We start from the raw sequence: 17,366 nt of genomic DNA, 5'->3' as shown, positions 1-17,366 counted from the left end.
TATTCATAACAGCACATCTGTGGGTTTTGAATTTTAGCACATTTGGACTTTGTTGGTGCCAATCAGCCCTTTGGATCTGCTAGAGATGATGCCTCAAGTGGGCTGCCCCCCGTGGTCCCTACAGCCTGTGCTTCTTCAACAGGGACCAAAATCTGCTGGCAAATCTCTGCACGTTGCTGTCTCGGCCTCTCCTCTATTTCTGCCACCCAGCAAGCCTTCCTTTCTGCCACTTTGCGTAGTGCTCACAAGACAGGTGGCTCAGACCCATTCAGCAGTATGAAATTGTGTTACCTTCCAAACAACTCTACGTAAAAGATTTTCTAGCTGTTTTTAAGAAAAACTTTCCTTTGGCTAAGAAACGCTAACAAAGTTTATCAGAGTAAATAATCTGATAGATTATAATCTAGCAGCTGCTACCTTATTCAGTACATCTGAACCTTCCCGGGTCCACGTAGAAATGAAAACTGAGTAACAAAGGTGTTGAAAAGGAAGGATAGATAAAGCAGATTTAAGCAATTTGGGCTGTGAACTATCTTCAAAACTCAGCCAACAGAAAACACAAGCTCTCCAGCCAAGCTGTGTAAGAAATGGAGGAGCCCACAGAGGAGTTGTGCTGCTCTACTGGGGTGATGAGAAACCACCCTGCAGTGAAGGAAGGGGAGGAGAAGGGTTCATTTTGAGGTAGGCTCTGGCTAGCAATAAGGTATATTTTAAAGAAAAAAAAAAAAAAAGCTGCCTGCAAAGTTTACACAGCTGGGATGTCTCTTGTCACATCCGAACTGGCGCAGCCCCTTCTAAGTTTGTCTCCTTACACCCTGTCCAGAAAGGACGCCCAGTCCCCAGCACAGGCAGTGTGGTGCCTCCCCGGTGGGCACGGCCTTGCCCACAGCTGGAGCCACCATGAAGGGCCCTGGCACCAGTCTCGAGATCCACCAGCACATATGTGCCAGAGAGGGATGTGTTTTCTGGGGCTGTATTCTGCCTGCCTTAGGTGGCAAGAGGAGGCAGGAGCAACGTGTCCGTACATCCCCCTCCACACCGGTGTCACACCCGCCAAAAATGACCCCATGTCCACAGGTGTCCATGAGAGCTTCCCAATTGACTTCAACACCAGCAGGAACAAAACCTTGCCAAAACCACTGACAGAAAAAGAAATCAGGACCTGAGCAATTTCTGACATTAACAGGAACAGCGCAAGTAGGGGCGTTTCTTTGTGAACCTTCTTGCGTTGGGGCTGGACAATCCCAAATTCCTCCCTAACCGTGAAATCCCAGCAGCAATGACTGAAAACGGTGCAGTCTGTTTAGGTCACTAGCAGGATCACAGCCGGCACGACACCCCCCTCCCTGACCATGACAACAAGGTGCTCCCCAGCTCCAGCCAGCCTCGCCAGCCACATTTTAACTCCTCCCTGCAGGAGCGGCAGGCACTGTGCTGCCTACGCCATGCAGCACCCGTCAGCCGGTGGCAAGCAGTGATGGGATGCCTCAACTCTCTGACGGCCACCTCTCACCACCCATCCTCTCCCTCACCCCAGCCCAGTTCGCTGGGAGCTGCGGTGACTCATCACGGTGCAGTGACGTTTGGACGCCATGCAGTGACACAGCTTCCCGCTCCTGTGACCTCTGATGGCCGAGAACCCCAATAAACTCAGCATGTTCACAGGAGGACAGATGCTACCGTACTTATTAAATTCTTACAGTCTAATGAAAAACACCCCTGCTGCTTTCAAATTGTGGAAAACATAAAGTACCTCCTTGTGCCACTGCTGCTCCTGTAGCTGCTAAAGGAGTGGGTTTCTTCCCTGTCTCCGTAAAGCCATTCCCCTCCAGAACTGCACCTTTCCCTTCTTTTTTTCCACCAGCAGTTGAAGCAGAAGTTTCCATCTTAGACGTGCATCTTCCAGCTCAGCAACCCTACAGGACATAAAACAAAACCAGATTCTGGTCACCACTCATAAAACAGGCAAAATCCACTCCACAAGGAAGTGACCAATGGTCTGGCAGAGCTCAAAAGTCAATAGTGAGCAGCAAAGATTTCCTGGGTTTCTAAGTCTAGCAACACAGCCAGTACAGCAGCCCCAGGCAAAAAGGGCACAAGCCTGCAAAAGGATGGGTATTCTCACATCCCACTGGCTTCAGGCAGTTGAAGACCTAAAAGGATCAGGACCAAAATACATTTTTTCCCCCACTTAAACTTGGGCTACAGGTCCAAAGGGCTTTCCAGGACTAAAAGACAGATGAGAGACAAAAATTTAGGATCTATAACACCAATTTGTCCATCCTATACATGACCTAGCCCATCATAATAAAAAGCTGAGTCAGCTAAAAACTTCCAATAACAGTACAGATAAAAATACATTTAAGGTGTGTTTTGTTTTGTTTTGTTTTTTCCTCCTTTTCCCCAGTTGGTGCTTATTCTGTGCACTGGTTCTGAACTAGTGCCCTGACCAGAACATTTCAACAGTGCTTATGGATAAACCACAGCAGGTCTGCCGGTGCCCGTCCAGCTCTCACTGGTGAGGACTAACATACACCAACTCCTCTCTCTCCCAAATAAGTTCTTATATCCTGACCGGTCGCATCTGAAAATCAGCTACAGCTTTACCCCCATTACAAATGGTCGAATAAGCACCAGTGAAAGCTCTACGAAACAAAAAGATACCAAAGCACAAATAACCTGTTTTTTTAAACTTAGGTCCATGAAAAATAACAGCTCCTGAACTTTTTGTTAGCTTGATCGTTTGTTCTGCACGATTCCAACTTGACTGGTCTCCCAAAAGCAAACATAGGGGTATCCCAAATTTAATGCAAAAATGGGGCTCCTCTTAAATGAGGAGGCATGCTTCATTTCGAACGGCAAATACTTTTGTTCACCCCGTTTTAACTTGTTTTATTTCAAATGTCTCCACATGAACCCACACAGTTACCTGGCACTACTGGCCCTAGGCTGGTCTTGGGAAAACCCACTGCTAATTCCTCCTTTCCTTCCTAATTTTAATGCAGATCTGCAATTTTTCACATGCAAATTTTCAGATGCAAATTTTTCAGCTCCTGAGATATTCTGGAGCACACTGGCTGTTTACCTTACTGGAATTAATAGGATCAGCCAAAAAATGTCTGGGAAACTAGAAAACCTTTTTATGTGTGCAGGTAGTTCTGCTGTCATTGTGCCAGCTTAAAATTCCCTCCCTTCGCTCTGGAGGATTAACTGACTCCTGAACATTTTGGATTAAAAAATTAACTCTCCTAAAAACTCTAGAGCACACAAAGATTTCAGGAACTCCCATGTACCATCTGTAACTTTTACCCTTTAGTTGTTCATGACCCTGGTGTAAGCACTTCATTTTGTGACGGGCTTTTTCCCCCTCGCTATTTTGCTGGATTTCAAGTAGTTTTTGTGCTGTAACTCCACATCAGACAAGCAGGGAAGTGAAGACCCTCTGTCCCCACTACAGGATGAGGTCCATGGCTCAGCGCAGCCGGCATGTGGCCCCAGACTCCCTCTCACCCGCTGTTGGAGACCCTCTATATGGCACCATTGTTTGAGACAGGCTGTCCTAAACCACCTCCTCCTCTGACCTACTTTAAAATTTTCCTATAAATTTAGAGCCATCCTTGCTGGCACCCCAGAGGAACCTGGCGCATGGTGGATGTGGTCTTCCAGCATTGTCACCGCTGCCTGGGCTCCATCAGGATGGTGGCCCACCAAGCGACAGTGTGCTGCAGCCTCAGCAGCTTATCCTGGGAGCCTCCAGGCACGGCTGGCATTAATGGGACAACTAAGTGATGGATCTTCGGTCATGATTTGCAGCTGTAAACAGCAAAGCTTGCATTGGAAATGACAGGACCCACAATTACAGGCTTTACTGATGACACAAGGCTCCAGTGAATACTGAGGTGGCCCCTCGAGGTCCTGCCCCGGCATGTGCTGGGCTTGATGGAAAACATGGGATGGGTTTCTGGGGGCCAGGACTTTACAGCGGTTTAATCCAGAAATCAGGTTGGGTTACAGACCACGTATGAAATAAATACACTCCAACTGGAGGAGTGTTTGACCTAGGTCTGACAGCCTAGGCTTCTGTTCGTTAAGCAAATAAACTTCAGAGGCTATATTACTAGCCCCCCCACCTGTTTCTTCTTAGTCCCTCCTTTCAAGGCTTTGCACTTTTGTTTGAAACCAGACACTCGCCCTCACGCCGTCCCAGCCTCCTCCCTCCACAGTCACCCTGACCCTTGGGGCAGCCTCAGGCTGAAGGACCTCCCTTGGGGCCTGCAGAGCACAGCAGCCAGGGAGGGAAGGAAGAAACTAGCGATAGAAATTGTTATCCTGTGAAACACGCTGGTTAGAGCCTTGCTTTTTTTCCAGAGAAGTGCCTGAAATGAGATCTCTAAATCTCTGCCATGGACACCTCAGTTGAGACCCAGTTGTTCAGATGTGTCTTTTATCCAACCGGAATTTGACAAGAGAGCAGGCCCGTATTTGAAAGTCTGGCCTTTGTAGCTCTGTGTTCTTTTTTCAGATGAATTATGAATTTAAAACAAAATAAAACAAAAAAAATCAAGTGTTTCTAATAAATGGTTGTATTAAACAGGTAAATCCTTCTCAAATACTGGATTAGGAAAAAAAAAAAAAAGAATGCAACTACTCTAATCTTACAGGAATTAGGATAATAAGCCTATAATTATTTTTGCTTTGTAAAGGTGCTTGGGGCAGAGCAGGCTGGATGCAAGGCTCCAAGCTTTTCCTCAAGTCAGCAGCGATTAAAAGTTATTTTCTTTCCTTCCACAGTCACCCACAACCAGAGATGAGCATCCCAGCCCAGGAGGACACAAGCATCCTCCTTGGCTGGATCCTGCCCTGCTCAGCACCTCTACCCGCAGACCGGGATGGAGACCAGGGAGCAAAGGAGCACCAACACTGATTTCGTACCCCATCTCCTGAGGTTTCATGGACCTGCTGTGCTTTGGTGCAGTGTGTGACCAGGACACAGTGCTGGGGCTCTGGAGATTTAGGTTCCCATCTTGGCTCTGCTACAGTCTCCTCCGTGTCCCTGGGCAAAAAGCTTAACCTCTCTCACAGCCAGTTTCCAGAGCTGTAAAATAGGAAATAGTACTTTGCCCTATTTGCAAAGTGCTTTGAGATCCTTGGAGGCACAAGGCTATGGAAGTATTTTTATTACCAGTATAAGAAGACATATTGATGGAGGCAGTCAATCCACACCATCCAAGAGCACAACATTCATTTTTTAAGCAATACATACTTTGCTTTCTGTTCAATGCTAAACTTTTTCCGCTGCTCTGTGCCACACAGAATTTATAAATTCAATGACAGATTAATCTTAGCAGCAAGCCATTTGGCATGAAAAAGGGTTTCACAGGGAGCCTGCTTTTTCCTGTAAAGAGCATGCATTTAAGAGTGACTATACAGAGAAAGACCCTGTGCACTTATTCAAGCACAAGTCTCTGCCCTCCATCATTACTCAGAATTAGAAACCCAGAATGGATTACTCAGATTGTTCCTAAGGTTTGTAGCTTTCTCTGCAGGAGGAGGGTTGGGTAATTGATTTTGACACTAATACCAGCACTATTCATATGCCCTGTAATATAATTCTGCCGTGACACTAAAAAGGCAGCCATCTGAGATCTGAACAAGGAAAGTGCTATATGATTTGCCCTAGACAACCCCAGCTATTTTAACAGCTGTGTTGTATATTAAAAGGGAGAAATCCCAACAGAATTAAAAACAACAAAGTCACATTTGCCTTTGAGGGAAAACAAAAAGCCGTAAACTTTCCTAATAAAACAATCCCTCCCGCTAAGTGCTCGAGGAATGGTCGAAAGTGCTGTCCCAAAGCGCCTGTCTCCTTTGGAGGGCATCAGTCTGAGTGGGACTTCCAGCAAACTTGGGATTAAACAGATACTCATCAGCCATAACCCCCGTGCACCCTTTTCTTGAAAAGATGTTATTTCCTCCTTCAGTATTTTTCTTTCATCAGGAACCCCCCCTTCTCCTCCCCTAGACAGAGCAGAAAACATAGATTTCTGCACCCCAAGATTTTCTGTGAAACTTGAATCACCAGTTTTGGCCACCTGTCCTCAAAGACTAAGTAGCAGTGTGGGAGTGAGCCTCTCTGGCAGAGGTGACACGGGTCCAATCCTCCAGAAGCCTCTGCAGTCACTGAATGCCACCTTCATACCTGGCAGCCCCGCGGGGCGGCAGGAAGGGATTCCCAAAGGAGGTCTCCAGCAGCCAGTCCGCTTCTGTCAATATTTTGTGCTTTCTCAGACTAATGCCCATCCTATCCTTCATTTTAAGTGCATCTCTACTGGAGCTTCTCACGCATGGGGACATGATGGAGATGTGCTGGTTGCTGACACCAGCACCACCTCCACCACAGCAGGGCCAGGATGAAGCCCCACTGCTGCCGGCTCCTGGCATGACCAACAGGAGCTGGGATAACCAAGGGCAGCCTTGGCACAGCTCTCACCAGGTTTGTCCTCACATACCCACAGGGAGATACTTGATCTATTCTGCTATATTGCCCCCCACACAGGTGCAATACCACATTTTGGTAGCTTTTCCTGGCATGCTGTTTTAGTCAAGATAAACAAAGAGATACTCCAACCATCTCTTCTTTTGCAGTGGACTGTGTCATACAGCTAAAGCCTTCTGAGCGTGAAATTCAGTGTGAGCCAACTGTTTTGAACATTGGCTTAATACAGTGGCTGCTCTGATCCTTTTCAGTCTCCCAGGGTTTGAGCCAAATTATGTTCTCAATTACACGGAAGTAGCAGCAGTTAACCCGGTGAAGTCATAGGCTCTATACCACAGCAAAACTTGACCCCTCTATTTTCTTTTATATCAGCAACAGCTTCAAATTACTAGAGAAAGTTTTTTCTGTACACATGCCGCTACTAAATGTTGGAACTATCCAAATACGCTGTCTGTTGCTGAAGGACCTACAGGTGTTTACAGAATATCAATCTCAGGTAAAAGCAGCATAAATATTAATTGAGAACTAATCACTTTTGGGGTCCTCCTGACATGCTTTCCCATCTTGACATTTTTTAGGAACAGTCTGCTTAGATCAATCCTACAGGGTTGATTACACATGGAAATTAGAGCTGTACGCTGGGCTGTGCGTGTGTAGAGCAGTAGCTGTCTGTCTGGAGGCCCCTGCTGCCCCTTCCAAGCTTGAGACAGCTTCTGTGGTGGGTCCCTACCAGCTTCTGGGAGATGTTATAGGGAGGGAGAGGACAGGAAGCAGAGACAACCCCATGCTGACAGAAGTGGTGGCAGGAGGGCACAGAGCTCAGGGCTTCTTCCATTCTTCTACCTCCTTCCCCAACTCCTGCTTAGAGAAGAGCAACACTGAGATGCTGAAGGGAGGGAGGAGGGAGCTGTGCTGGCTTTCAGCAAAGAGGATAGAAAGACACACGAGTTCTGCCCACCCACCCCCAAATGCAGGGCTGAAATTGCTAAGAGAGCTGGGCATTTATTAGGCTTCAATAAACAGTTCCAGCCCATGGCAAAAGCTGCATCACTCAAAAAAATGAAGAGGGGGGGAAAAGAAGAAAAAAAAAAGACAAAAAAACCCAGGAGAGCTGGCAACACTGCAATAGTTATACAGGTTCTGGAATGTACAAAGGCTGAAATCAGAGACTTAGCATCTCTTTTGAACTTCAAAAACAACAAGTCTCTTCAAATCACTCTGTTAATTGGCTTTAAATTAGAGTTCTAAGTTTAATGAACAAATCTTTCGCGTACGGCATGAAACGGATACGCTTCTAGATTAACTTCCTGATCAACACCATCTGCTATTTCCATATGGCAATGGCAAACCAAAAGCACGAGGAAGAAGCCACTGTTGCCTTAATACGAGGGGTCAAATCGCACCCAGGACTGCCTGGTGCTTGGCAGCATTTCTCTGTAATGTGGTAACTTAGAACATCACCTCCAACCAGCTTTAGAAGATCTGGGAATATTCCAGGTGCCACTGGGCACAACTCTAACCAGGGAGGTAAAGAAAGGAGGCAAAGCATGGAAAAATGCATGATGGGAAGGAGGCATGAGGGAAGGAGAGATGTTTACGAGGATGATTGGTTGGTTGTGGAAAGATCAGGAGGTTCCTGAAATGGGAGAAGAGCCTGGAAGACAGAGAAGAAATAAGGGAAAAGAAGGATGACCTTACAGACTAGCATAGGTAAGACATTACTGAAGAATACGAGTGAATGGAAGCGTAGGCGCGAGGCAGGCAATAGCAAATCCTGTGGGGAGAGAAAAGAGCAGCACAGAAAAAGAGAAAGAAAGAGGCTGCAGACAGACCTGGTACCATGAGAGATGGGAGCTATACAGCTGCGCTGCAGCAGGGGAGGGTACGGCATGACATCTAGCATCGCAGGGAGGCACAGCACAGAGGCAGAAGACATTCAGGAAACTTGTAAGGAAGTAAAATGGAGAAATGCAAGGGTCTAGGGTCTCTGATGGAAGAAATATCCCCTGCAAACATTCTGAGGAATGCAACTCTCCAGCATGCTCTATCACACTTTGTAGCTGGAGTACCTAGACACAAGGACACAATTCACTGCTTCATGTGGTGCCAGACATGTGAAGAGAAGCAACGTCAGATACAACTCAGAGTCAGAAGCACTGTCTCTCCTTACACTGACCACAGTGGCCTCCTACTTATATCAAACAAGGCCAGTGGACTTAGTAGTGATCAGAAATTATCACCATCTCAAAAGTCTTTAAGTATTCAGCAACCTGCTCCAGAACTAGCATTCACCAGGTGGATGCTCCTTGGAGACCTTCCCAGCAGAGACCAGGCACTAATGGGCCCTGGAGAGCAAGGGTGCAATGCTGGTGTCTGCACAGGGGTACCCAGCACCCTGGGACCCCTCGTCCTGGGCAAGGCTGACAGATGGGACACAGGACCTACAGGAAATATGCATCCTTCAGCAGTGTCAACCAGAGGCCAGGCTGTCTTAAGACACTCCATGACACCAGATGACAACACTGAGGCCACTGGGTTGACATATAAATGGGTTTTCCCTTTCTAAAGCCCTTTACTTTCTGGGTTGTGGTTATTGGAAAAGAGATGATATTGAATAAAGGAACTCACATTTCACCTGTTCTTTGGATTTAGCCTGCTGTTCGTATTTTTCACAAACACTAATGTCACTTTAATGTTGCTGCTTCCTTACAAATAAGACCAATTTATAAAATATCAGATAAATTTGAATCGTTTCCCCACTTCAAGTATATTTTCAAGTTGCCAACCTTAGAGCCTTGAACAGAAATTATCTTTCAGATGCTGGGTTATAAACAATTACAATACATCATCAAAACATATAAGCAAACATAAAAGCTCAAAGGCAGACATAGATTCGGCACTGGTTCATGCTGAGACATGCAGGCTGGGGTACATGACTTTACCTCCTCTCTCTCAGAAGTTATCTTTGTTTCTTACTTTGGAAGAACTGAGAAGATGGAGGAGTGGGGGCTGGAGGGAAGAGCCTTTTGTGGTGGAACAGGAAAACAAAGTCATGCTTGTACTTTTACAAAGCCAATCCTACGTGTCTTATCATGAGAAAATTTTTACTATGCGAATTCCAACATGCAAAAAACCGTCAAGATAATCAAGAGACTCCTGCATTCAGACTCTGTGTTAACATGCTGCAAAAATATGGAAGGATGCCACCAGGTAAACAAAAATTGCTCACAAGTGATGCGTCACCATTATAACTGGTCCATGAATCTTCACTTGGCTTTTTTTATTTGTTTGTTTGGTTTTGTTTTAAGGAGAGAGAACTTTGGCAAAATAGTTATGTAAGTTTATTTTTTTAATGTAAATCCAAATAAGTTTTTAACTTCCTGTTACAGAATTTTCTGGGTTTTTTCCAAAGAGGAAAGAAAAAACGACAAATATTACCTGTATGTGTTCACAGGTATCTAATGAAAAAGTATTGTTTTCATTTTAGGAAACCTCTTCACAACAGGATAGAAAAAGAAAAAAAAAGAAAAAAAAAGAAACCCAAAAAACCCCTTCATCAAGTCTTCGTGCTCCAACAAGAGCAGAAACTGTTAATAACTAACGTCAGATAAAACATCTGTGGCACTTGGCAGATACACCAGGGTGGGTAACAACTAAACACAGACGGTATTAAGACCAGGGTGGAGAACCAGCAGTTAAACTGTTTACAACAAAATTAGACTCTAACTCCAAATCAGTAATAATTAACCTATTGACTTTTCAGCAGGTTTATGAGTAAAAGTTATTAAGAAAGTAAATTGCGCGTACTACAAGTGGAGCAGAAATGCTGTTTCTGAACAGAGATGTTCATGCAGGTTCCATGGGGCGGGTGAGGGTGGACAGATTTGGATAGGAGGAAAAGAGCTGCCTTGAAATGAGATTTGAGAGAGCTTTTGAGAAGGTGGAAATGAATGCTTCGTTGGCTGTGGTGACTGAAGGAGAATCCTCACAGGGTTTCACTTCCGTGCTGCAGTAGTTTGGGCACTTTCAACTCTCATGAATGAAACTCCAAATACAAACCACATGCAGTGAAGTTTAATGGGTTTGCTTTATGTAGGGGTGGGATGAGTAATATTGTCTTGCAGTGACTAGTCCATCCAGATGACATTGAACAGGCTCCAAAGCTTGGGTAAGAAAATCCTCATTTGTCTCAAGGAAGGAAAACCTTTATTTTCAGCAATGAAAGATGAAGGACTGCATCCTTGCAAAAATCCCTGTAGCAACTGGGTTCTTGCAGAACATGTTTCATTACAAAGTTTTGGTTTATTTTTAAACATTCCAGTTCACTTCATCAGCCTATTGAATCCTCCCTCTGGAGGCACACGTGTAAGTATGTAGAAGAGAGAAGCCTGGGAAGGAAACAAGAATGTAATTAAAAACAAAAAAGCAACACTTCAATTGGCTCATTTTCCTCTGCTGAACACATACACCACACAAGCTGCTATTCCACACTGGGTAGAAACACATATTGTCCTTATAAGACTACAGTTGCCAGCTGAAGGCAGGACGCAGACCACATAAAATGGTTGGCAGTTCATAAACCGGAGAATGGAGAAAAATTCCTCCAGATGGGAATGGGAGAAGAGTTTCTGACAGGATCATAGAGTATTTGGGGTTGGAAGGGACCTGTGGAGGTCATTGGGCCCAGCCTCATGCTCACAACTAAGAGGGAGTGAATCACTGGCATTTGCAAGTCCCGAAACTGTTGAAATATCTGACGATGTAGTAGGAGAGGACAGAGCTATGTGGGACATACCCACGAAGCACAACGCAGCCTACTCTGCAAGGACACCAAGCACACCAGCGGAGAAAGATTCAAGAATGACCAAGAGTCCTTGCAAGGAACTTTATGTGAGAGAGAATGAAATTAATATTTTGAACAGTGCTTATGTCTGTGAGCTGCAACTCAAGTTACAGGGCTATATATGATTCCAAAAATTAATGGTTAAGTAAGCAGCGCAAGGCAGAGCCCCTCAGTTTTCAGCAGCGCAGGTCTTTTACAGAGAAAAGAGACTGTACGACGTGGCTGGCTGTCATTTCAGTGGAAGGGAATAAGTCTTTCAGGAGACAGGCTAAAGTATTCAGGAGGGTATTTAGCTAATGACAAAAGACAAGGGTGAAAATGAGCACTCATTTAGCCAGAAATCAAGACGTCAAGATTGAAATTAATCAAGGTACCAAGGGACTCAAAGAGAAGAGATTCCTTAACTGTGTAGACTCTAACACTGTGAACCTGAGTAATAAACAAGAAATGGAATAGCTCATTTAATACACAAATTAGTCCTGACCAGTATTACTGAATCTGGTGGAAACATTCATATGATTGGAGAGCTACAATCATTTTGCATATCAGTGACTGGAAACAAATACAGTTGTGAAGTTTGTCAGTGACAAATGACTGCAGACATGGTAAATAAAGATGATTGCTTTGTACCATTGACCTGCTCTCTATCCGTAGATGGGCTAGATACAAAGATTATGTATTTTAAAGCAACCACATACAAGGCCTCACATCTGGAAAACAATTAAAATGAAGACTGTGTTTTGAGAAACACTGACTGGAGACAACTTGAAGTTTATGGTGGGCAAACAGTGGCTGCCAAGCTCTATGGAGGTTGCCGGTATCCAAACAACTAAAGCAAAATGTGTTTGTCTATGCAGAATTTGGGAGGTTATAAAGCCTCTCTGTCTAAACCTGGATTGACTGTTAATGGAACCCTACACCCAGCTCTGGTGTCCGCAATTCAAGTGGAAAGAAGAAATTTGTAAAGGCTCCAGTGCTATCCATGAGAAACATGGAAGAGCTCAAAAGAGAGGTCCTTGCAGGATGACTTGGTCAGTAATACTAATACATATATACTCAACAAAAAATTGATAAGAGATGTTTTTTGACCCAGAGGTAACAGACATTACAAGAATCTATGGCTAAACCAATTACAGTTACCTAATACCAATTACAAAGACTAAGAGCTAGAAGTTAAACTAGAGAAATTCAGATCAGAAACAAGGTTCCCAGTTTCAATAGAGAAGAGCACTGGATTGAGGCTGGTGACAGACATGCTAGCACTGCAGACCTGACATTTTGTTCAGCTATTTTTCCAAAAGATCTGCTGTAGTCTAGGACTCATCACTGGACATGGATGATTTTAAGTACAGGAAAGTCCTCTGATGGTGTTATAGAAAAAGTCAGACTAGATCAGCATCTTGATCCTCTGTGATCTTACGCAACTATACATCGGTGTGTTATAAACGGTTGATTTACCATACCTTCACAGATCAAAACATCTGCATTTATAATGATGGAATCTTACCATGCCGACCTCTGCTGATAGGCAAAACTAACTTCTACCTTCCAACTTCTCTATTTTTTTCTTCTGTGATAAGGACTTAGTAAGACTCAAGTAATAAACATCTCCCAGAACACTGATAAACTCTGAGGTGTTTATGTCCTGCCAATGGCAATGTTGCCGACTATACATTCCTTTACTATGCAGTTATGTCTACCGCACTACAAGTATTTTGATGACTGAGACAGATATAAAACTGTTCACCAACGGAGTATCATGCAATTTTTACTTGGTAGCTTACAAGAACTGACTAGGTTTCTTGGTCTGGCAAGTAGCTGCCATCATCAAAAAGGAAAGAAATAACATTGTAGTTTAATTCATTCTCTTGTTATAGAAGTTATGAAAAAACCCCCTCCCTTCTCAACACCAGCAGTGGTGTCTCCACAGCCTACAGAAGACTGGAAACAGGAGGAGGTCTGATCCTCTACTGTCCTGCAGTATCTGTTTCACATACTAAACAAGAGAGGCTCACAGGTCAGCACATCTCATGTCCACAAAACTTACTGGAACAAAACCCAGGCTAGTAGTAAACCTTTAGCAAATGTCAGCAGGTTGCTATGGCTCAGAGGAATGGTTTAGGAACCACGTTGTGTGCATGCAACTGGGTGGTAACCAGGCCAGGGGCTGAGCACTGGAAACTGCATTCACTCTTGTTGGGTCCCCACAGCTATTCAGAGGCTATACCAGACTTTGGGGCACAGCAACTGCTGTGGCCACTAGACAACGCACCAAAAAAATTAAAAAAAAAAGTTTTTTACTATTTCATTACATAAGATTCAAATAATTAAGTCTAGTCTGAGAAGACCCTGTAAATACTTCCTCCTTGTTTGCTTTTGTTCCTTGATACTATCTAATTTAAAACAAAATGCAAAGGATTAATATAAATCCTTCAGGAGAGAAGCCTTTAAGAGGAGCAAGTGTATACACACACACACACATATATATAGCTTTTTAGTACTGCTAGTAACAGTTACTACTTATTTACCTTGTAGTTATTGTACATTATTTCTGTTGTATATCAATGCATATGATAATTATAGTCTATCTCTGTATCTTTTTTTCTGCACACAAGGTTGTTGAGTTCTTCCCAGAGAAAACAGTCAAAACAAGATAAGGCTTTTACCTCCCATCTACCACTTCTCTGCTCCTAGAGTTTCATCTGCTCTTCTGTAATTGCCTTACTCCTCCACAACTCTCTTCTAAACCATGTCACAGCCACTTTTCTTGCTCTCCTTGCCTTTTCTCTCTTTTTCTGCTCTTTCTCCTCACACACCCTGGTCTGCCTCTCTCTGAAAACAAAATCCCACTTGTGCCTGTAACTCTCATTCCATCTTCCTCCTCGTTCACAGCTAAGCTGTATCCAATCTTCTGTATCCAGTTGCCTCTGGGATTTCTCTCCACTAGACCTTTCCTACATTTTACTCACAGATCGACCTAGTTCAGACCCAATTCCCTCCAACCACACAGAAACCTCAGTCTGCCTCTCAAACATTGTCTCACAGCAGGCTGGCCATAGTTAGAAGGTGGCAAAGGATGCCAAATGCTGTAGAAGTGGAGATCATCTTGTTTGTTACTCAAGTCTGAAACCTGGGGTGGTCCTCAGGTTCCTCCAACCTCACTATAAGATTTTGTCTCTGGGCCACCTCTGACTTCGGCTTCTTCCTTCGGCACAATGTCTCAGAGCTTGGCGCTTCCTTGAGCTTCCTGCCACTCACCTACACATCTAAACTCAAAACACCAGCCTCTAAGCCATTCATTTTCATTTACAGCAAGTTCCTTTACATTGTCTCTAATGAGTACAAAGCTGATTTCACAGCCATTCAGAATGTGGGAGCAAAGAGCATTTTCCTAGCTTGTCACTTTGTTCCTGTCACTTTGCTTTACATCTTTTGATGGCATGCCCTTTTGTTTTGCCTCAACCATTGTCTCCTCTTTCAAAGCCCTTCAAAGCCTACCACACTGTGCTTTCAATCTCATTGGCTTCAGGGAGACTTCAGTAAATGCATATGCACTTTCTTCAATCAGGGCTAAATATGTGTTCTTTGAGTCCGTTTGGTCATACGGACCAGAAATATGCGTCCACTCCCAGTCTCATTCATAACTAGTTTTCACCAACAAAACTGTTGACTTGGACTGCCTTCTGCTCTATTACAGGTCTCCAAGTTGAGAATCAGATCCCCTCAGAAAAATCAGGATCCATTGTTCCAATTTTAGGAGAAATACTAGAGTTCTTCAGTTAACTGTCTCTGCACTGTATTTTTCCTCAAGTAAGGGAATAATCATTTGCGTAACTCATTTATCATAACTCATTTGTCCCTCTCTAAAAGAAAGAGCATATTTCTTATATCTCCTTGCTCTCTGCATAACACACAGTGTCAGGGCATCTCAACATTCAAAATTATACACTAGAAATACTGAAACACCTCTTCGAGTATTCATCCTAATTGCTGTCATAACCTAGCACTTGACTGAAAAACAAGTTAGGTTTTTCTCTACTGAAGAAATTAAACATGTTATCTCCCATCTCTACAGCCATCCATTTGAGCCCAAACTTTCATAGAACTGAAGGCAGAGGGATAGGGGACATGTCACCAGCTATAGATGTCCACACAATTTCTTGTCTTTAAACCATGTCCACAGTTACCCAACAGTTGATACCACTTTGTCCCTTTGGGCTTTTCCCAGCCTTTCATGTATTACAAGTGAGACAGCTCAACGCACTTTCTATTTTGGAGCCAGTATCTCCACTGCAAACTCAGATTTTCACAGATTTATTGCTAACTTATAAAATGTTTACTAGAAAAACAGTTAGAAAAAAATGTATCTTTTGAAAACAAAAAATGTTGGCCATCCCCAAATCATTAGTGGCATACTGAGAAAACATTAGATGTCTTCCCTTAGCACTCTTGTAACTGAAGATCAGACTTCATTTACGTGGAAAATATCCAGGCAAATGCCTTCAGAGAAACGGACCTGAAGCACACATAGAGTAGGCTTTTCATCACTGCACCCCACTGAGATTTTTAAAGCAGAGGACTAGTAGCCGTGAACATTCATTAATGTTTAATTAAGCCTTCCCTTTTGCTGGGCAGTGCAATGATGCAAAACAGACCCAAAGCCACGTGGCTCCTGCCCTGTCTTTTGGTTGGGACCTGGACACGACCACTCATACCATGAGCCTTGGAGAATACTCTTCCAGCTTTTACCAGACCTGCGGCCTTTCGGGTTACAGCCCTACAGCTACACAAGTGCACTGGCAGCTAAAGGCGGATTGCAGGGCCGTGAGAATCAGCAATCAAAGGAACAAACCGTCAGGAGCTCCAGCACCATATGCAAATCACAGTGCGTGCGAGACCTCAAAGCAAACAACATCATGTGTAAATAACTGCAGGGAAAACACACAGAGGAAGAGGTCTATTTGTTAGAGGAATAAATGATTCCTGTCTCATCAGGTGCAATGGAGCAGCCCTCAGCTCCCAGGACAGGCCCACCTGAGAGAAGGGGGCTGAGAAAGGGGGCCCACCTGAGAAAGGGGGCTGCACACACTGTTGTCCCACCCCGCTGTTCTACCGAGACACAGCATCCTTGCCAAGAATCGCGATAAGCACAAAAATCTGTATATAATTCACTGCAGTACCTGCTTAGGTGGAGAGTAGAATAAGCGACAACCTACTGAGAGAAGAGAGAAAATAAAGGTGCAAAAAGTTTCCATTACTTCTAAAAAACCCCAGATGTAGTTTCCTGAAGTACCTAACCCTGCCACTTGGCAACAGTGCACAAGAAACCAAACAGATGCCAAAATGGAACTAATTATTGCCCGTCTGTTTTGCTGTTGCCAAAGTTGAGGGGAAAATAAAGTGAAGTAACAATGAAAAGAGTTTTTTTTAATTTTTTGCTTCCATGAAAGTACATGAGGATAGACAGATGACCAGTCAGATAGCCTTTCATTCAAATCCATCTTAACACAGAGTGAAATGTACTTTTCTGCTATATATTCACTATAAAAGGAACCAAAATGACTAGCTTCAAGAAGACACCAAAATTTATGTGAGGTGAATAGAATATGATAGTCCCATATATACAACAAGGGAGTTTCACTATACACTCATTTAACACATTTAATCAAATTTCCTTTGGCTGAGACACTCCGATTGCCCTGTTGATCAGCCCTCTAGACCCACACCATCTTAACCTCCTTCGATCACAACAGCACACAGCACAATTGCTTTTCATGCCATCCTTGGAATATTTCTCTGTTGTGCTTTGTTGGAAGGGGGTTGCACCATCTGCTCCACACTATCAGTACTAAACCCCAGTGTCCTTAATAAATGCAAACACATACTTTTCCAGAGCTCTCTTCCCAAAGCAGCTTAACTTTGCGCTGATACATGATAGTGACAACCAGAAAGGTGCGGAGGTTTCTAAAGAGCTACCCGATGCTAACAGACAAAGTATGCACAACCAGGTACTTGCAGTCACTTTTC

The 17,366-nt window shown here is 43.9% G+C and overlaps 1 protein-coding gene across 5 annotated transcripts in view; it reads right to left on the bottom strand.

The window, feature by feature from the left end:
* GLI2 (GLI family zinc finger 2) overlaps positions 1 to 17,366 on the bottom strand; it is a 195,224-nt gene that overhangs the window by 142,307 nt on the left and 35,551 nt on the right. For 2 of the 5 annotated variants that reach the window (XM_075757032.1, XM_075757033.1), the window contains exon 2: positions 1,754 to 1,916. The exons of 2 other annotated variants lie outside the window; for them this stretch is intronic. In XM_075757032.1, the coding sequence (XP_075613147.1) occupies positions 1,754 to 1,886 (133 nt within the window). In that variant the 5' untranslated portion in view covers positions 1,887 to 1,916. Of the gene's footprint in view, positions 1 to 1,753; positions 1,917 to 17,366 lie in introns of those variants that run through there. One more of the 5 variants, XM_075757038.1, reaches the window with a different exon arrangement.

Source organism: Balearica regulorum, chromosome 6, assembly GCF_011004875.1.
Source record: "Balearica regulorum gibbericeps isolate bBalReg1 chromosome 6, bBalReg1.pri, whole genome shotgun sequence".
NCBI lineage: Eukaryota > Metazoa > Chordata > Aves > Gruiformes > Gruidae > Balearica > Balearica regulorum.
Note: the sequence above shows the minus strand (reverse complement) of the source record. Positions and strands in the feature narration are given on the sequence as shown.